This window comes from Meles meles, chromosome 5, assembly GCF_922984935.1.
Source record: "Meles meles chromosome 5, mMelMel3.1 paternal haplotype, whole genome shotgun sequence".
NCBI lineage: Eukaryota > Metazoa > Chordata > Mammalia > Carnivora > Mustelidae > Meles > Meles meles.
In genome coordinates this window covers 122,807,731-122,828,393 of record NC_060070.1, presented here as the reverse complement: position 1 = coordinate 122,828,393, position 20,663 = coordinate 122,807,731, and the positions used below count along the sequence as shown (strand labels likewise).

General features: G+C 35.3%; 1 protein-coding gene across 1 annotated transcript in view; it reads right to left on the bottom strand.

Annotated features, from left to right (window-relative positions):
* LOC123941440 (butyrophilin subfamily 1 member A1-like) overlaps nt 1-20,663 on the bottom strand; it is a 55,517-nt gene that overhangs the window by 14,339 nt on the left and 20,515 nt on the right. The window contains exons 3-4 of the mRNA XM_046004592.1: nt 19,700-19,810; nt 17,191-17,211 (exon numbers count right to left, since the gene is read on the bottom strand). Coding sequence (XP_045860548.1) covers nt 17,191-17,211; nt 19,700-19,810 — 132 coding nt within the window. The remainder of the gene's footprint in view (nt 1-17,190; nt 17,212-19,699; nt 19,811-20,663) is intronic.

Sequence of the window (20,663 nt, the reverse complement as noted above, 5' to 3'; positions counted from 1 at the left end):
AGGTCATGCCATTCAACAGTACCAAAATGCATATTTTTCTCAAGTGCACAAAGGGTATTCTCCAGGATAGATCATATTTTAGTCACAAAACAATTCTTGACAAATTTATGAAAATTGGTATCATATCAAGTATATAATTTTTTTGTCACAGTGATATGAAACTACAGGTCAGTAACTGGAGAAAAGGTGACAGAGTCACAAATACAATGAGATTTTAAAAAGTGTGCTGAAAACCCAATTTGTGAAAGAATTAAACAAAAGGGAAATCAAAAATGTCTTGAGGTATATGAAAATGGAATCACAACATAGAGAAACATAAGGGAAATAGCAAAACAGTTATAAGAGGAAAATTTATAGTGATCAATCCTACACTAAGAAAGAAGAAAGATCCTAAATAAACAACTTAACTTGAAACCTCAAGGCTTACTACCCCAAAGTTAATAAAGGAAAGAAATAATAAAGATTTTATAAATGTAATAAAAGCCAGAAAACAATAGAAAAGATCAATGAAACTAAAAGTTGGAAGTTGGAAGATAAACAAAATTGACAGATCTTATTTACACTAACTTAGAAAAATTGGGGAAGACTTAAATGAACTAAATTGAAAAAGACATTACAACTGATAAAGCAAAAAATCAATAGACTAAAAACTAACTTTTTCTCCACATTCTGGCCAACAGTTGTTATCTTGGGTTGGTGGAATTATAAATTGGTACAGTCTTATTAAAAAAAAAAAAAAACAGTAGAGAAGATCTTCAAAAAATTTAAACTAAGAGCCAGGGAAGATGACATAGGAGGACCCTGACCTCATCTCATTCCATGACACACCCAGGTAACATCTATATCTACGCAACTCTGAAAATGACCCAGGAACTGGCAAAACAGGTATTTCACAGCTAATTATAGAGACAAGGCAGACCTGGAAAAGTAACAAAGTGGTAGATAGATCTGGTTAGGAACCATATCCCCAGCCTGACTAACCATAAACTAAAGTAACAGAATCACAGAAAACTGAGATCAGACCCCACACTGGGCTCCCATGTCCCTGGGATGCACACTGATAAGATGAGTCCCTATAACATCTGGCTTTGAAAACCAGCATATTTTTAACTCCTGGATGTTTGTGCCCGGCTAGCTCAGTCGGTAGAGCATGAGACTCTTAACTCCTGGATGTTTAAAAATCATCAGGCTTGGGGCCCCTGGGTGGCTCAGTGGGTTGGGGCCTCTGACTTCAGCTCAAATTGTGATCCCAGGGTCCTGGGATTGAGCCTCGGGCTCTCTGCTTGGCAGGGAGCCTGGTTTCCCCTCCCTCTCTGCCTGCTTCTCTGCCTACTTGTGATCTGTCTGTCAAATAAATAAATAAAATCTTAAAAAAAAAATTATCGGGCTTAACCCTGGGAGAGCTGGAGGCCAATAGTAAACCAAGTTACCACCCTCAAAGAGCAAGCATACTAAATAAATCAGCAAGAAACAGCAATTAAGATATCTGAGGTATATCTGAAGGAGATTTATTGACTAAATTCATAACGTGTTCTGGAGGGGCAGGGATCTCCAGAAGATTTATCAGGAAACAAAAGAACTTGTGAGGATTATTTCTCACCCCCTTCCACAACCTAGATAATCAAAGCACTTGTGAAAGCCCTGTTAACACTATCTGCCTTGCTAGCACCACAAGCCTCACCCTGGCATCCCATGCAGACACATCCCTTCCAAATCACCCATTTGGCAGGCATCCCTCTAATGCATCTAGTCCCCAGCAACACCAAGCCAGCAGCCTCAGCGAGAACTACCTCCCCTACAAATAACTCTTGCCCTGTGGAAGAGAGGAGATAAGCTTGCACATGAGCACACCCAGTTGTTGAAGCCAAGCCTCTTAGCTGGCCATGCAGGGAGAGAGGTTAAGTGCAAATAGGTACACCCAGCTACTCCAGCCACACCCACCAACATCTCACAGCAGACTACACAACTACTCTCAACAGTCCAGGGATCAAATCCTACCCAGCGCACCCACAAAGAAGGTCATTGCAACCAGCTGGGCAATGGTTGTCAGCTGAAACAGGAGGGTACATATAACCTACACAGGGAATAACCCTGGAATGTCTAGTTCTGGTGACCAAGAGGGGTTAGTCTTTAGGGCACCAAAGGAACTTCTCTACACAAGATTACTATTCTCAAGACCTGTACACATACCTATTTTTCCTAATACATTGAAACAAGTGCAGAGAATTAGGCAAAATGAGGAGACAGAGGATTATGTCCCAAATCAAAGTATAAGACAAAATCACAATAAATTAGTTAAATAAAACTAAGATAAGCAATATGCCTGATAAAGAATTCAACATAATGGTCATAAAAACTCACTGGACTAGAGAAAAGAGTGGATGAACTCAGTGAGAACTTCAACAAAGATATAAAAAGGAACCAATCAAAGCTGAAGAATTCAATAACCGAATAAAAATACACTAGATAGAAGCAACAGTTGAGTAGAGGATGCAGAAGAACAGATCAGCAATCTGGAATACAAAGTAATAGAAAGCAACAAAACTGAAGGAAAAAAAGGATAAAAAAATGAGAAAAATTTCAGGGAACTCTATGACATCATCAAGCATATCATTTACATTATAGGGATTTCAGGAGAAAGAAAGGGGAAGAGAAGTTATCTAAAAGCATAATGGCTAAAAACTTCTTCAATCTGGGGAAGAATAAGACATCCAGGCCCAGGAAGCACAGCAGCCTCTGGGAAAGAGGAATCCAAACTTGTTCATAAAAAGACACATAACGATGAAAATGGCAGAAAGATGCCTTTATTATAAGGCAGACTTTTAAAATCTGCAAGGGAAAAGAAAGCAGTTTCATGCAAGGGAAACCCCATAAAGCTATAAGCTAATTAAAAAACAAAACAAAAATAAAAACAAAACTAATAGGCCAGGACTGTTGAAAGGGAAAAAAAAATAATAATATTCTACTCAGGACTGCTATCATTCAGAATAGAAGGAAAGTTAAAGAGTTTCTTGGAGTTTTTGTTACCAAACAAAAGTTAAAGGATTACATAATGACTAAGCAACCTTACAAGAAATGTTTAGGGGAAACTTTAAGTGGAAAAGGGCATAATTAGAAGTAAACAAAAATATTTTAAAAAGAGGAGGAGTTGAGATGATGGGAGAGTAGGACTCTAAGCATGCTTCATCCCTTGAACATAGCTATATAACTATCAAATCATCCTGAAGACAAAATCAGTCTGAAGACTAAGAGAACAAACATCTAGAACTAGAAAAGTGGCCACACTTTGGAAGGTAGGAGCTACAGAGAGTTGATTTAGGGGAGAAAAAATTGCAAGTGTTGCAAGAGGAAAGGTCCTTGGTCTTAGATAGAGGAGAGGGAAAGACTGTGAAAGCAGTGTACAGCATTGCCCCAAACCATTGACTGAGAAAAGGAGAGGGACTGACTACTGAAAGTTTTTATAAGAAGTGGAGCTCCAAGTCTGAAGTTTTTTAAATCTTGGCCATCATCAGGGTCATTCCTGGTGGACTTACCGGTGCTCCTAAAAGGAAGGCAGACAGGGGCCCAGGAATAGGTAATATGGTCTAAAGATCCCCTATATAGTACGGCAAGAAACTGTTGTAATTATTCGAGTGCATTTAGGAATGGTTGCATAGCCTTTCAAGGGACAAATTATTGGCAGGTGCTAACATGCTGCCCTGGTTGCCAGCATAAGAACTGAGACACCAGATGTGGGTACCAAACCATAGTGTCAGCTTTCTGTTATGTTTTACCATAAAGTCTGAAAAACTGCATACTCCCTAGACTGCCTTTATGGGACTAACCACTACCTGTCACATTGCAGCAAGGCCCTCCCCCAGAGGATGATTGCAGGTCCATGTTCCACCAGGTCCCTAAAATTTGGAGTTTTGAAACTCAGCTGCACTACTGAGATAAAGCAGAGGAGTAGGGTACTGCCCACTAGGCAGAGAGCCTGGACTCAGAGAGGGTGAAGTCAGGGATCTAAAGGAAGCTAGTGACAAAGGAGGGGAGATGGTCTGCTCTTTGCTGAAGGCTTCCTGAAGAGTGGCAGGTGCAAAGTACCTGCTATGGGGACAAGAGACTGTAGTGATGTCATTTCCTCCCAGCCCATCAGCACTGAACAACTTCAGTGAAAGCTGGAGCTGCTTACACCAAGCCCCACACTGCTACACCCTTCAGGTTTATCTCTACTAGTGCATGTCTGCCTGAGAATTAGCACAGCAAGCCTCTCCCACAGAAGCCCAGTGCAAACCCCACACAAGTCTACTAATCATAGACTCTGGAATGCTTCAGCTGTAGGGGAAAAAGAATGTAGCTTCTTTCAACAAGCAGACCAAAAATACCTAGTTAAAACTTGCCACACATCAGAAAAGATCCAAACAACCCCCATGACAGGCAAGGAGAAACTCTGCAGCAGACTGAACTCAGGGAAACAGGAATCAAAACACAATACCAGAGGGCGTATTCTAAAGTACTTCCTGATGCACTAAGCTGAAGACAGTATAGCTTCTCTTAATATAGTCATTACTCTCAGGAGTAAGCATATAACAGACTTTTCTAATAATCACACACACACACACACACACACACACACACACACCAGTGACTTACACAAAATGACACAATGGAGGATTTCATGTCAAAAGAAAGAATAGGAAGAAGTCATGGCCAGGGATATAATAAAAATTGACATAAGTAAGATGCCTGAAGCAGAATTTAAAACAACAATCATAAGGATACTAGCTGGATTTGAAAAGCATAGAAGAAATTAAGAATCCTTTACTGCAGAGATAAAAGAACTAAACACTTGTCAGGCCAAAAAAAATGCTATAGCTCAGATACAAAACTGACAAGATGCAACAGCAAGGATGGATGACACTGGAAAATAAATCAGAGCTATAGATGATCAAAATATGGAAAATAATGAGGCTAAAAAGAAGAGGGCAAGAAACTTATTGGATCAAGAAGGTATACTTAAGAACCTCGGTGACTCCTTAACACATAATAATAGTCATATCATAGGTGTCCAAGAAGAAGAGTGGGAAAAAGAGACAGAATTTTAATTTGAGCAGATTATAACAGAAAACTTCTCTAATCTGGGGAAAGAAATATACATCAAAATCCAAACACTATGGAGAACTCCCATCAAATTCAACAAATGCTGGCCTACACCAAGGCACAGAGTCAAATTTACAGACACACAAGAAAATAATCCTGAAAGAAGCAAGAAGGAAAAAAAGCCCTTAAACTACAAGACAAGATAATTCAAAGTTGCACAGATCTGTCCACAGAAATTTGACAGGCCAGAAGAAAGTAGCATGATATATTCAAAGTGCAGAATGGGAAAAAGTAAGCAACCAAGAATTCTTTATCCAACAAGGCTGTCATTCAGAATAGAAGGAGAGACAATTTCCCAGACAAGCAAAAACTAAAGGAGTTCTTGACCACTAAGGAATCCAACAAGAGATATTGAAGGGGACTCTTTGAGTGGAAACAAACAAACAAACAAAAACAAAACAACAACAACAACAAAGCAAAAAAAACTAGAAAGTAACAGAGAACATCACCCAAACCACCAACATTACAGGTAACACAATGGAACCAAATTCATATCTACCAGTAATCAGTTCAAGTGGAAATGGACCAAATGTTCTGATCAAAAGGCATAGGATATCATAATGGATAAACACACACACACATACACACACACACACACACACACACACATAAGACCTGTCTATGTGCTGCCTACAAGAAACTTATTTTAGACCAAAAGACACTGGCATATTGAAAGTGAGGGGAACAAGAACCATCAATCATGCTAATGGACGTTAAAAGAAAATTGAAGTAGCCATACTTGTATCACACAAACTGGATTTCAAACCAAAGACTGACATGAGATGAAGAAAGGATCTATCAATCGAGAAGATAGACAGTTATAAATGTTTATGCCCCTAAATTGGAAGCACCCAGATATATAAATGGATTTATAGCAAACATAAAGAAAGACAATGATAATAATACCATAATAGTAGGAGACTTGAACACCCTACTTACAATGAAGGACAGATTGTATCAGCAGAAAATCAATAAGAGTGGCTTTAGATAACACACTGGACCAGATGGACTAAAGAGATACATTCAGAACATTTCATCCTAAAGCAGCAGAATACATGTTCTTTTTGAGTGCACATGGAACATTCGCTGGGTAGATCACATACTAGGTCATCAATCAGCCCTCAATAAGTCCAAAAAGACTGAGATAATATCATGCATATTTTCAGACCACAATGCTATGAAACTTGAAGTCAATCACAAGAAAAAACATGGAATGAACACAAATATATGGAGGTCAAACAGCATGTCACTAAATAATGAATGAGTCAACAGGAAATCAAAGAAGAAATTTAAAAATACATGGAAACAAGTGAAAATAATAATAATAAAATGATAGTCCCCAAACTTTGGGATATGGCAAAGGCTGTCCTAAGAAGGAAGTATATGCAATGGAGGCCTACCTCAAGAAGCAATTAAAGTCTCAAATACACAACCTAACCTTACACCAAAAGAAGCTGGAAATGCAATAGCAAATAAAACCTAAAACCAGCAGAGGAAGGGAAATAATAATGATTAGAACAAAAATATATGGTATAGAAACAAACAAGCAAACAAAAACGGTAGAACAGTTAAATGAAACTAAGAGCTGGTTTTGTGAAAGAATTAGTAAAATTGACAAACCCTTGGCCAGATTTAGCAAAAAGATAATGGACCCAAAATGAATAAAATCATGAATGATAGAGGAGACATCACAGCCAACACCTTAGAAATACAAATAATTATCAGATATTATGAAAAATTTTATGCCAATAAACTGGACTATTTGGAAGGAAAGAACAGATGCTTAGACACATGCAAACTACCAAAGCTGAAACAGGAAGGAATAGAGAATTTGACCAGACTTATTACCACCAAGGAAAATGAATCAAAAATCTCCCAACAAATAAAAGTTCAGGGCCAGATGGCTTCCCAGGGGAATTCTGTAAGACATTTAAAGAATAGTTAATAACTTTTTTTTCCCTCAAACTGTTCCAAAAAATACAAGTGGAAGGAATCTTCCAAACTCATCCTATGAGCTCAACGATACCTTTATTCCAAAACCAGAGAACAACCCCACTGAAAAGGAGAATTATAGGCCACTATCCCTGATGAACAAGGATGTAAAAGTTTTCAACAAGATGTTAGCATTTTGGCAAAGAACTATTCACCACAATCAAGTGAAATGTATTCCTGGGCTGGAGGGGGAGTTCATTACTCACAAATCAATCAAAAACATATACCACATTTATAATGCTGATGGCATCATAATTCCAGACTTCACTTCATATTACAAACCTGTAATCATCAAGGCAGTATGGTACTGTCACAAAAACAGACACATAGATCAATGGAACTGAATAGAAAACCCAAAAATTGAGCCACAACTCTATGTTCAACTAATCTTCAACAAAAGCAGAAAGAATATTCAATGGAAAAAGGATAGTCTCTTCAACAATTGGTATTTTGAAAACTCCATAGCTGTATGCAGAAAAATAAAACTGAACCACCTTCTTACACCTTACACAAAAATAAATTCAAAATGGATGAAAGTCCTAAATATGAGACAGGAAATCACCAAAATTCTAGAGAAGCACACAGGCACCAATCACTTTGACTTTGACCTGAGAAAATTCTTATGAAACATGCCTCTGGAGGCAAGGGAAACAAAAGCAAAAATGAACTAAGACTTCCTCAAGATAAAAAGCTTTTGCACAGTGAAGGAAGCAGTCCGCAAAACTAAAAGGCAGCCTACAGAATGGGAGAAGATATTTGCAAATGATGTATCTGATAAAGGGTTCATGTGCAAAACATAAATAATTTATCAAACTCAACACCACACACACACACACACACACATCCAGTTAAGAAATGGACAGAAAACAAGAATAGACATTTTCCCGAAGACACTCAGATGGCTAACAGACACATGAAAATAAGCTCATCATCAGGGAAATACAGAGTAAAACCATGATGAGGTAACATTTCACACCTATCTGAATGGCTAAAATAACAGCACCAAAACCAACAGGTATTGGTAAAGATGCACATAAAGGGAACTTCCTCCACTGTTGTTGGGAATGCAAACTGGTGCATCACTCTGGAAGTCAGAAGTTAAAAATAGAGATAAGCTACAACCCAGCAATTACACTACTAGGTTTTTACCCAAAGTATACAAACATAATAATTTGAAGTGATACATGAACTCTATTTCTAGCAGCAATTTCCACAATAGCCAAAATATGGAAAGAGTCCGGATGTTCATCAGTAGATGAATTGGTAAAAAAAGTGGTATATATATACAGAATGGAATATTACTGATCCATCAACAAGAATGAAATCTTATCATTTGCAATGACGTGGATGGAACTGGAGGGTATTATGCTAAGTGAAATAAGTCAGTCAGAGAAAGACAATTATCACATGATTTCACTCATATGTAGAAGTTAATAAAAAAAAAACAGATGAACATAAGAGAAGGAGGGGAAAATATAATAAGATGAAATCAGAGAAGACAAACCAAAAAGACTCATAACTGTAGCAAACAAACTGACAGTGGCTGGATAGGAGGCAGGAGGATGGTGTAACTGGGTGATGATCATTAAGGAGGGCATGTGGTATAATGAGCACTGAGTGTTCAATGCAACTGATGAATCACTAAACTCTATCTCTGATACTGTTAGCACACTGTATGTTAATTGATTTTAAATTAAAAATAATTTTAAAAAGTTAAAAATTTAAATTAAAAAAAGAATTTTTCATCAATTAGTTTGTAAATGTTCAACTAATATGCCAGTATTTACTATGGTCACAAGTGAATCACCTTATGTCTGATGATCCCTGTGCCATTTCTGTAGAGAAGACAAATCTTATGGACTAAAAGGAGGTAAACTCCCTGGCTTTATAGGGTAGAAAAAGAGAGTTAATATCCAAGTGATCAATGTTAACCAATCATCCTATTATAAATTCCTCTGCTCTCCTAATTAGGATACAAAAGACAGACAAGGCATTCCTAGAAAAGAAAACTGCATAAAAAGTATCCATCATGCATACTGGAGCAAATGCCTCAACAAAATACTAAAGCAAACCAAAATAGCAACATACAAAGCGGATTAGTCTTGAAGATACACTGGGATTTATTCCTGGTATATAAGGATGGTTCAATGTACAAAAGTCAGTGTTATACACAACATTAATAGGATGGAAAGGAAGAGAATAAATCCATGATCATCTCAGTTGGTGCAGAAAAAATAATTTAGGAAAAAAATCCAACACATTTTCATGACAAAAAATAAAACACTCAATAATCTAGGAATAGAAAGTAACTTCCTTAACACAATCAAAGACATTTGTAAAAAACCTACATCTAACATTATATATTCTTAGTTGTGAAAGACTGAAAGTTTTTTATTTTCTAAATTCATGAACAAGACAAGGATGGCTGGTTTTGCCACTTAAATATATTGAAATTTCTAGCTAGAGCATTACAAGAAAAGGGAATCAAAGGCATCCAAATTGGAATGAAAAAGTAAATTTTTATTTTCACAGATGATAGGATCTCATAGCTAATAAACACCAAGACTGCACTTGCAAGAAGAAAAAAAAACTTTTAGAGCTAATAAACAAATTCAGCAAAGTGGCAGGATATGAAGTTAACATGCAGAATTAGTTTCAATTCTGTGCATTAACAATGAGGAATTTAAAAGGAAATTAAGAAAACAATCTCATTTATAGTAGCATTAAAAAGAATAAAATACTTTAAATAAAATTTAATTTAATGGACAGAAGACTTATACACTGAAAACTACAAAATATTGTTGAAAAAAATTGAAGACATAAATAATGGAATGGCATCCTAAGTTCACCAAATGGAAAGCTTAATACTTGTTAGGATTATAGTAATACCCACTATATTCTACAAATTCAATGTAATCCATAATAACACTTAGGGTTTTTTGTGTGTGCAAAACAGACAAAACATCATAAAATTCATATGGCACCCCAAAAGACTCTGAATGACCAGAACAATCTTGGAAAAGAACAAAATGGAAGGACTTACACTTCCTGGTTTCAAAATTTGTTACAAAGTTACAGTAATTAAAACGTTGTGATACTGCCATAAGGACAGATATATGGCCCAATGAAATAAGAAAAGAAGCCCAGAAATAAATTTTATATATATGGTCAATTGATTGTTGATAAGGTACCATGACCATTCACTGGGGAAAGCACAGATTTCTCAACCATAGTGCTCAGAAAACTGGATATCCATATGCAAAATAATAAAATTGGACCTTTATCTCTACCATACACAAAAATTAACCCAAGATAGAATAAGACATAATAATAAGGGCTAATACCATATAACTTTTGGAAGAAAACACAGAGAAAATCTTCACAACATTGTTTTGGTAATGAATTCTTGGACATTACATCAAAAACACAGACAACAAAAGAAAAAAAATAGATACATTTTACTTTATCAAAATTAAAATCTTTTGTAGATCAAAGAAAAGTATCAAAATTAGGTGAATGCTCTCTGGGGTAAGAATGTTGTTACAGTCATCAAATTACTTATGCAAGTTTGTTTTTGTTTTTGTTTTTGTTTTTTAAACTAAAATGACCAATATGGTCAATGATAGCCAGAAAAGCAAGGAATCAAGATCTCATGAAAGAAGTGCTGCCACTATGGACATTTGATAACAGAGAACTACCACATGACCCTGGAATTCTGTTCCTAACTATATGCCCCAAATAAATGAAAACATAAATCCACACAAAAACTTGTGTATGAATATTCATACTAATGTCAGAATATCCAAAAAGTGGAAACAACTGAAATGTTCATAAACTGATGTGTTATATCCGTACAAGGAATACGATTTACCAATAAAAATAAGTTAAGTACTGATACATGCAACAACATGGATGAACCTTGAAAGTGAAAGAAGCCCATCACAATTACATGTTAAATCATTCCATTTATATGAAATATCCAGAATAGGCAAATCCATAAAGACAGAAAGTAGATTAATGGTTGCCATAAACTGGAAGGAGGGGAAAATGGGAAGTGACTATTAATGATTATAGTTTATTTTGTGATGCTAAAAATGTTCTAAAAGTAGATGTGCACTCCACAATTAATATGTAACAAATTTAAATCTCCTACAGAAAACTCCTTTGCGTGGAAATCTTGAGTCTCTTTTAAAATTTCTGAAGAAATTGAGATAGACATCACTTGTAATTCCAAATAACATAAAAGAGGGGTGATGAGATAAATAATACCGTGGGCCCAGAGTTTCTGTCCCAGGAAAAGTGATTTTACTTGAAGGGGCATGCTTTAATAATAGTGTTTCTTGCAGGTTTTCCTTCTCCGTGGAATGAAGGGAAACTCCTTTGTAAGCAGCTATATGTTCAAATGAGCAACATCATTCTTAGGGCCAAAAGCTATCAGATAATTAAAGAATCACATCAATGTCAAAAGGCTAAAGAGTGGGTAACATTTATTTATATCCAGCTTTGAATTTGATAGGGAAGAAAGAGAGAGTAAAATCATTTGACCATAATTTGGTTATCATGAAGTGTGCCTCTCAACCTAATAACTCTGAAAAGAATTAATGACTGAAAAAGGAGGTATCACTTAGTTTGGTCGATTTTAAAACAGTCAACAGTTGGAGAAGAAAAAAAGAATGAAGAGCCACACTTCTCTCCATACACCAAATAAACCATATGGATAAATATGAAACAGTGAAATCATTAAAAAATGAAGCGAATACAGATGAATATATTTCTAACATTCAAGCTTTCTAAAAATAATATCCAATAAACATTATACCCAAAATGAACATACTTGACCAAACAGGAATATTTTCCAATTCAAAAGCCATCATAAAGAAAGTGAGAAATCAAATGATAAGAATTGATAATTAAGATTTGATTATACTTAAAAATTGGATCATCTAAAAAAATAGATAGATAATCAGATTATCTAAAAATCAGTCACTGAATCAGATATCTGAATACAACTTTAGCAAAAATAAATCTACCATTTACTGAATATATGCTATATTCTAAATTCTGGTCATTATGTTTTTTTCTCATAATTATACTTAATCTTCACAGTAGCCCTGGGATATAGGTGTTGTTTATTTCCGCTTTACAGAAAACTATAATTCATAGGACTTATGTGACTTTCATTTAATTCATAATTACCTAGATAGACTCCGAAATAAAGTTTATTATCTATCATTTAGGTACACTAACTCAGATAAATAACAAGTTAAGAAATATAAAAGGGTCAAAATCACACACAAACATGAACACATAAACTGCTTATCTTTATGAAGACACAAAAGCAGATTGCACTATGGAATATTATCTCTATGTCTATATTTATGCTCATATCTATAGTTATACCATATATAGTTGCATTGACTCCAGTTATCAAGGTGTGTCAAGAAATAAAGGGTCTTGGGAATTATTCATCCAGTGTGCAACAAGCAGGTATTAAAGGAAATAGAGGAAGAACAGAAATTCAGAGCCTTAAAGACTGAAAAAAAAAATTCTTCTGAATCTTAAGTATTAAAAGATGGGAGTAAAAGAGACTTTGAGAGCAAAGGTTGATAAAACCTTTCAATTTGGTAAAATGACTAGGGGCAAAGAAAATATATCCTGCCAGGTTTTCAAAAAGGAAAATACCGGTAAGTTCAGGGATGGTTCAAGGAAACATAGCCACAACTGATGGAAATTTTCAAGAAAAAAAACTCCAGCAAACTTAATATAAACATGTACAGACTTTAACCTAGAAATTCCATATGCATGATTGTATCCTTAAAATTATATACTTGTATGGATAAGTTTTTTGCACAAAGTTCTTCCTCACTACATTATTTTAAATAATAATTTGGTAACAATCTAAATGTAATTTTACACATTACATACATATACAAAGCATGTTAATTTACATATAATATATACACAAAATATGTAAATAAAAGTATACCAGAAATATGCTTGTTTATATGTGAATATGTATAGTTACTATTGTGCCACATTATTTCCTTTTTGTGTATTTGCATTTTGATAATAATCTTTTTTTTTTTTTCAACACAAAATAGAATGAACTTAGTTGGGTGAGATTTTTAAATTTCTGAATAATAAAAATCCCCAAATTAAGATGTGGTAGAGAGACTGGGAAGCATTATCGAGAATTTATAGAAGACTCTTGACTCTTTATTTTCTTAGTCTAAAGATTTGTCAATTTTATCTTTACAAATAATAGCTTGTGATTTCTTTCTTTTTTTTCCATCATTAATAAAAATTATATTTCAGAGAGGCATAATATCAGAAATGAACAAAGAACGATTTCCCCTTCAGGATTTCTTAAGCCGAATATACCTAGATGATTGGGCTTATCTCAATTTTTTTTTAATTCTTTTTTTTTTCTTTTCCATGCAACAGAATTCATTGTTTTTGCACCACACCCAGTGTTCCATGCAATGTGTGCCCTCCATAATACCCACCACCTGGCTCCACCAAACTCCCACCCCTCCCCTTCAAAACCCTCAAGTTGATTTTCAGAGTCCACAGTCTCTCATGGTTCACCTCCCCCTCCAATTTCCCCCAACTCCCCTCTCCTTTCCATCTCCCCATGTCCTCTGTGTTATTTGTTATGCTCCACAAATAAGTGAAACCATATGATAATTGACTCATTCTGCTTGACTTAAACCATTGGCCACACTAATCCAAAAGAAAAGAGAGAAAGCTCAAATTAATAAAATTATGAATGAAAAGGGAGAGATCACAACTAACACCAAGGAAGTAGAAAAAATCATCAGAAGTTATTATCAACAGTTTTATGTCAATAAGTTAAGCAACCTAGATGAAATGGCTGCATTCCTGGAAAACTATAAACTCCCAAATTGAACCAGGAAGAAATTGACAACCTGAATAGACTGATATCTAGTAACAAGATTGAAGCAGTGATCAAAAACCTCCCAAAAAACAAGAGCCCAGGACCTGACGGATTCCCTGGGTAATTCTACCAGACCTTCAAAAAAGAAATAACACCTATTCTCCTGAAACTGTTTCAAAAAAATCGAAGCAGAAGGAAAACTTCCAGACTCTTTTTATGAAGCCAGCATTACCTTGATGCCCAAACCAGGCAAAGACCTTACCAAAAAGGAGAATTTCAGACGAATATCACTGATGAATATGGATGCTAAGATTCTCAACAAGATCCTAGCAAACAGGATCCAATAGCACGTTAAAAAGATTATCGATACACCATGACCAGATGGGATTCATCCCTGGGTTACAAGGATGGTTCAACATTCGCAAATCAATCAATGTGATAGAACAAATCAATAAGAGAAGAGAGAAGAACCACATGGTCCTCTCAATTGATGCAGAAAAAGGATTTGACAAAATCCACATCTGTTCCTAATTAAAATGCTTCAAAGGATAGGGATGGCGGGAACATTCCTGAACTTCATAAAATCTATCGATGAAAGATCCTCAGCAAGTATCATCCTCAATGGGAAAAAGCTTGCAGCCTTCCCGTTGAGATCAGGAACACGACAAGGATGCCCACTCTCACCGCTCTTGTTCAACATAGTATTAGAAGTTCTAGCAATGGCAATCAGACAACAAAGAGAAATAAAAGGTATCCAAATTGGCAAGGAAGAAGTCAAACTCTCTCTCTTCGCAGATGACTCTTTATATGATTCATCTTCGCAGATGATTCTTTATATGGAAAACCCCAAAGACTCCACCCCCAAACTACTAGAACTCATACAGCAAATCAGTAACGTGGCAGGATACAAAGTCAATGTACAAAAATCAGTGGCTTTCTTATACATTAATCATGAAAATACAGAAAGGGAAATTAGAGAATCGATTCCATTTACTACAGCACCAAGAACCATAAGATACCTGGGAATAAACCTAACCAAAGAGGTAAAGGATCTGTACTCAAGGAACTACAGAACACTCATGAAAGAAATTGAAGAAGACACAAAAAGATGGAAGACTGTTCCATGCTCTTGGATCAGAAGAATAAACATTTGTTAAAATGTCTATACTGCCTAGAGCAATCTATACTTTTAATGCCATTCTGATCAAAATTCCACCGGTATTTTTCAAAGAGCTGGAGCAAATAATCCTAAAATTTGTATGGAATCAGAAGAGACTCCAAATCGCTAAGGAAATGTTGAAAAACAAAAACAAAACTGGTGGCATCACGTTACCTGATTTCAAGCTTTACTATAAAGCTGTGATCACCAAGACAGCATGGTACTGGCATAAAAACAGACACATAGACCAGTGGAACAGAGTAGAGAGCCCAGATATGGACCCTCAACTCTATGGTCAAATAATCTTCGACAAAGCAGGAAAAAATATCCAGTGGAAAAAAGTCGGTCTTTTCAATAAATGGTGCTGGGAAAATTGGACAGCTATATGTAGAGGAATGAAACATGACCATTCTCTTACACCGTACACAAAGATAAACTTGAAATGGATAAAAGATCTCAACGTGAGACAGGAATCCATCAGAATCCTACAGGAGAACATAGGCAGTAACCTCTTCAATATCTGCCACAGCAACTTCTTTCAAGATATGTCTCCAAAGGCAAAGTAAACAAAAACAAAAATGAACTTTTGGAACTTCATCAAGATCAAAAGCTTCTGCATAGCAAAGGAAACAGTCAACAAAACAAAAAGACAACCCACGAAATGGGAGAAGATATTTGCAAATGACAGTATAGACAAAAGGTTGATATCCAGGTTCTATAAAGAACTTCTCAAACTCTACACAATGTAGATAATCATATCAAAAAAATGGGCAGAAGATATGAACAGACACTTCTCCAGTGAAGACATACAAATGGCTATCAGACACATGAAATATTCATCATGACTAGCCATTAGGGAGATTTAAATCAAAACCACATTGAGATACCACCTTACACCAGTTAGGATGGCAAAAATTGACAATTGACAAGGCAAGAAACAATAAATGTTAGAGAAGTTGTAGATAAAGGGGAACCCTCTTACACTGTTGGTAGGAATGAAAATTGGTGCAGCCACCTTGGAAAACAGTGTGGAGGTTCCTCAAAAAATTAAAAATAGAGCTACCCTATGACCCAACAATTATACTACTGGGTACTTAACCCAAAGATACAGATGTAGTGAAAAGAAGGGCTATATGCACCCCAATGTTCATAGCAGCAATGTCCACAATAGCCAAAATGTGGAAATAACTGAGATAGCCTTCAACAGATGAATGGATAAAGAAGATGTGGTCCATATATACAATGGAATATTACTCAACCCTCAGAATGGATGAATACCCAGCATTGTATCAGCATAGTTGGAACTGAAGGAGATTATACTGAGTGAAATAAGTCAAGCAGAAAAAGACAATTATCCTATGGTTTCACTTATTTGTGGAACATAAGGAATAGCATGGCAGATATTAGAAGAGGAAAAGGACTAATGAAGGGGGGAAACTAAGAGGGGTGAGGCAAAACATAAAAGATGATGGACCCTGGCAAATAAAATGAGGGTTTTAGAGGGGAGAGGGGTGGGGGGATGTGTTAGCCTGGTGATGGGTATTAAGGCGGGCATGTATTGCATGGAGCAATGGGTATTATACACAAACAGTGAATCATGGATCCCTACATCAAAAGCTAGTGTTGTATTGTATGGTGACTAAGACAGCATAATAAAAAAATTAAAACAAATAAAATTCAAGAAATGCTACAGATTGCCACCAAACCATGAGAAGTGAAGGAAGAGACATGGAATAGAGTATTTTTCACCACACTCAAAGGAACTGACTCTGGTGACATCTTGACCTCAGACTTACTTAATCCAGAATTATGAGACAATATATTTATTTTATTTAGGTTACCTAGTTTTTGGCTCTCTGTTATAGCAGCTCTAGCAAATGAACACACAAATTTTTATAAATATGTTCTAATTTAGTGAAAATCATATTTTCTTCATATGCTTGTTTTAATTGGTTATTTCCTCTTTTTTGTTTTTTTGAAAAATTTGATGTTCCCCTTTTACCTGAATTTCCACTGAGTAAACCTGAAAGGAAAAGGAATCTTTTATTAAGACTCATATTTATGAAGAATAAAGGACAGAGACATATTATTAAATTAATATTTTATGTTATAACAGCTTGTCAAACATTAAAGTTTTCTTTTATATGATTATAAAACTTTTTGCTAACTTGCTGAAAAAGTTATATTTTCAATCATTATCATGTATTCAAAGTTTTAAAATCTCACTGTTCCATCCTCCTAATAATTCAGATATACATTGATTGGTGGTTATGTTATGTAAGGCTCAAAATAAGGGCCCTGACCAAATTTTAAATGAGAGATACTATGAACCTAAGAAGGAAAAAAAAATATCATGGGATTATCCTAGTCCAGTCTTGAAGAAGTGAAGTTTGATGATAAATAAACAAAAGAGATTTATAAACTCAACAAAGAAGTAGTTAATCTAGAGCAGTATACTAAGAAATTATGCATATGATCATGTAAGTTTTATAAAAATTACAAGAATGATTTAAAGGGTGGAAATTTTGTTAATGTATATTTCCAAAAGAATAAATTAAATAAGAATAATCATTTTGATATATGCAAAAAATTAAGTGATCATCATAGATTCATTCTTGATTTATATACAACTAATGAATTGTTGAACACTACATCAAAATCTTAGGATGTACTATATGCTCGCTAATGGAACATAAAAAAAAATTAAAAAAGAGAGAAAGAAAAAATTTAGAAAATTAGGCATAGAAGAAAACATGATTAACCCAATAAAGAGTATGCATCAGATACTGATAGCAAACATTTTTTTCTAAATAACAAAAACTAAAACATAAGCTGTGCTTGTTCTCTTTTTTATCAAATATGTAAATTTTTTAAAAAAAATCTATTTTAAATATGAAAAAAAGCAAGGGCATTCAATATAATTCAGATGTTCTAGGAAATGACATATTAACATTTAAAAAAAAATGATTTGGGGGCACCTGGGTGGCTCAGTGGATTAAAGCCTCTGCCTTCGGCTCAGGTCATGATCCCAGGGTCCTGGGATCGAGCCCCGCATCAGGCTCTCTGCTCAGCAGGGAGTCTGCTTCCTCCTCTCTCTCTCCCTGCCTTTCTGCCTACTTGTGATTTCTGTCTGTCAAATAAATAAATAAAATCTTTTAAAAAAAATGATTTGTCTCCTATATTCTATCTACAACTTTACTATAGAAAGAGGGAAATTGTTATCTTGAAATGATATAACTATAGTACTTAAAAAACTCAAGAAGATCAATAAAATTATATTTTAAAAATAATAAGTGAACTAAACGAGGTTGTCCACTTACTAAACAAAGGTTTTCTTTAAAAAAATCACTAGCTCCACTGCACATTAAGATGATTAAAACTTTCATTTTGCTTGAGATATTCCAAGATTATGCCTGTATTGTATTGTACTATTATCTATTACTGAATAGCAGATAACCACAAATTTAGTGGATTTTTTTTTTTAAGATTTTACTTATTTATTCGTCAGAGAGAGAGAGAGAGAGAGAGCGAGTGAGCATGGGCAGACAGAGTGGCAGGCAGAGGCAGAGGGAGAAGCAGGCTCCCCGCCAAGCAAGGAGCCTGATGTGGGACTCGATTCCAGGATGCTGGGATCATGACCTGAGCCAAAGGCAGCCGCTTAACCAACTGAGCCACCCAGGCGTCCCGAAATTTAGTGGATTAAAACAACACACATTTATTATCTCACAGTTTCATTTATCATCACTCAATACAGCTTCACCTGATCCTCCACCTTAGTGTTTTTCATGAAACTGCATTCATGATATTGGGCACCTGGGATCTTGGCCGGGGAAGGATTTGTTTACAAGCTCATTTATATGGCTGCTTGACCCTCCCTGGTGGTCTAGTGGTTAGGATTCAGAGCTCTCTCATTTATATGGATGCAGACATAATTCCAGCAGTTTCTAGCTGGCTGTTGACCTAAGGCTGCCATCAGATCCTTACCAAACGGTTTTCCTCAACACATTAACTTGCTTTGTTAAGGTTAGTAAGGGCAAGAGTCAGCTAACAGGACAGGTAGAAGAATCTTTTAGAGTTAACAGGGGAACTGATATCACTTCAAACTTCAGACAAGAATAGGGTTATTGAAGGGGAAAGGATTACATAGGCCATGGATACTAAGAAACAGAGAACTTTGGGACTTAAATGAAAATTTGAGTTTAGAATAAAATTTGCCTCAAATGCCCACATCTTATTGGTTTCTGTTTTCTCAACACTAACAACATCAACAACAAAAATATACCTGATATACCCATTCTTTTTACTTCAAAATATGACCATTAGTAAACTGATTATAAACACTATTGATATGCTATGGAAGAAAAACTGTTATTATTTTGATCTTTGTTTTCCTAAGCAGCTTAATATCTCAAAGGAAAAAAAAAATGACGATACTCTTTCGCTATTCTACCTGTCCCACTCATTCTATTGGCTTTGTCATAATTTACTCTATCCCATTTTTTATATCTTACCGTTTTTATTATCATTTTTCTTGCAAAAATATTTATAAATGCATAATCCTAGAAGTATTAAAATGATGATTCCAAATAGAACTATAATTATATGATATTTTGTGGTGTTTTCTGAAAAACAAAAAAAAAATAGATGTGCAATTAGATTCAATTTTCATTCTTAGTCATCTTTCACCCAAGAAAATACCACTCGTATTTTTTTCTACTCCCACTGTGGGAGGTCTGAGAGTTGTCTTTGTTTAAACAACAGAAACATGTTTTTGAACATCGGCTACTTTAATGACATTACACTAGTTGCTGTGAGAAATACCTCAAAAGAGAAATTACCCTTCCTGTGCTAAGGAAGTTTCACTTGAGCTATACAACTGGCTCTCTAGGAATTCTCCTCAAAAATCCCATAACAATGATGCTTGGTTAATCTCAGTTAACTTTGGAGGACTGAACTGGAAAATGAACTTTGCAAAAACTTTTATGGGATGATTTTATGGGACAGAATCAAGGCTATGTTACTATCTGTGAGATGGAAAAGTCTGTCATTCTACATCAATATTCAAACAGGAATTCTGAGAAAGACTTGTTCCACTCATACTTCTCATTCTACTTTTTAACTTACTACATTTTCTACCTCTTGATTTCCTACATCTCTTCTTATCTATGCAATGCATAATTTCAGCCCAAGATAAAAATTTTCCATTTCTCTGTTATATTCTCATTTCTATTTAATTCAGATGTTATATTCTGAATTACCCTATTTCTGACAATCTCTTTTCACTCTCTCTTCATTTTCATGTCAATTACCACAAATTAGCATACACTATCAATCAGTTTTGTCCAGGGTTCTTCATTTACGCACAGTGATACTGGAATTTCCTAGGATAAACACTACTTATTTATTTCCTGTCAAGGATTGGTTAATTATTTAACCCAAATCTCTATTTCTCTGATGATAGAGGTGAGATTATCT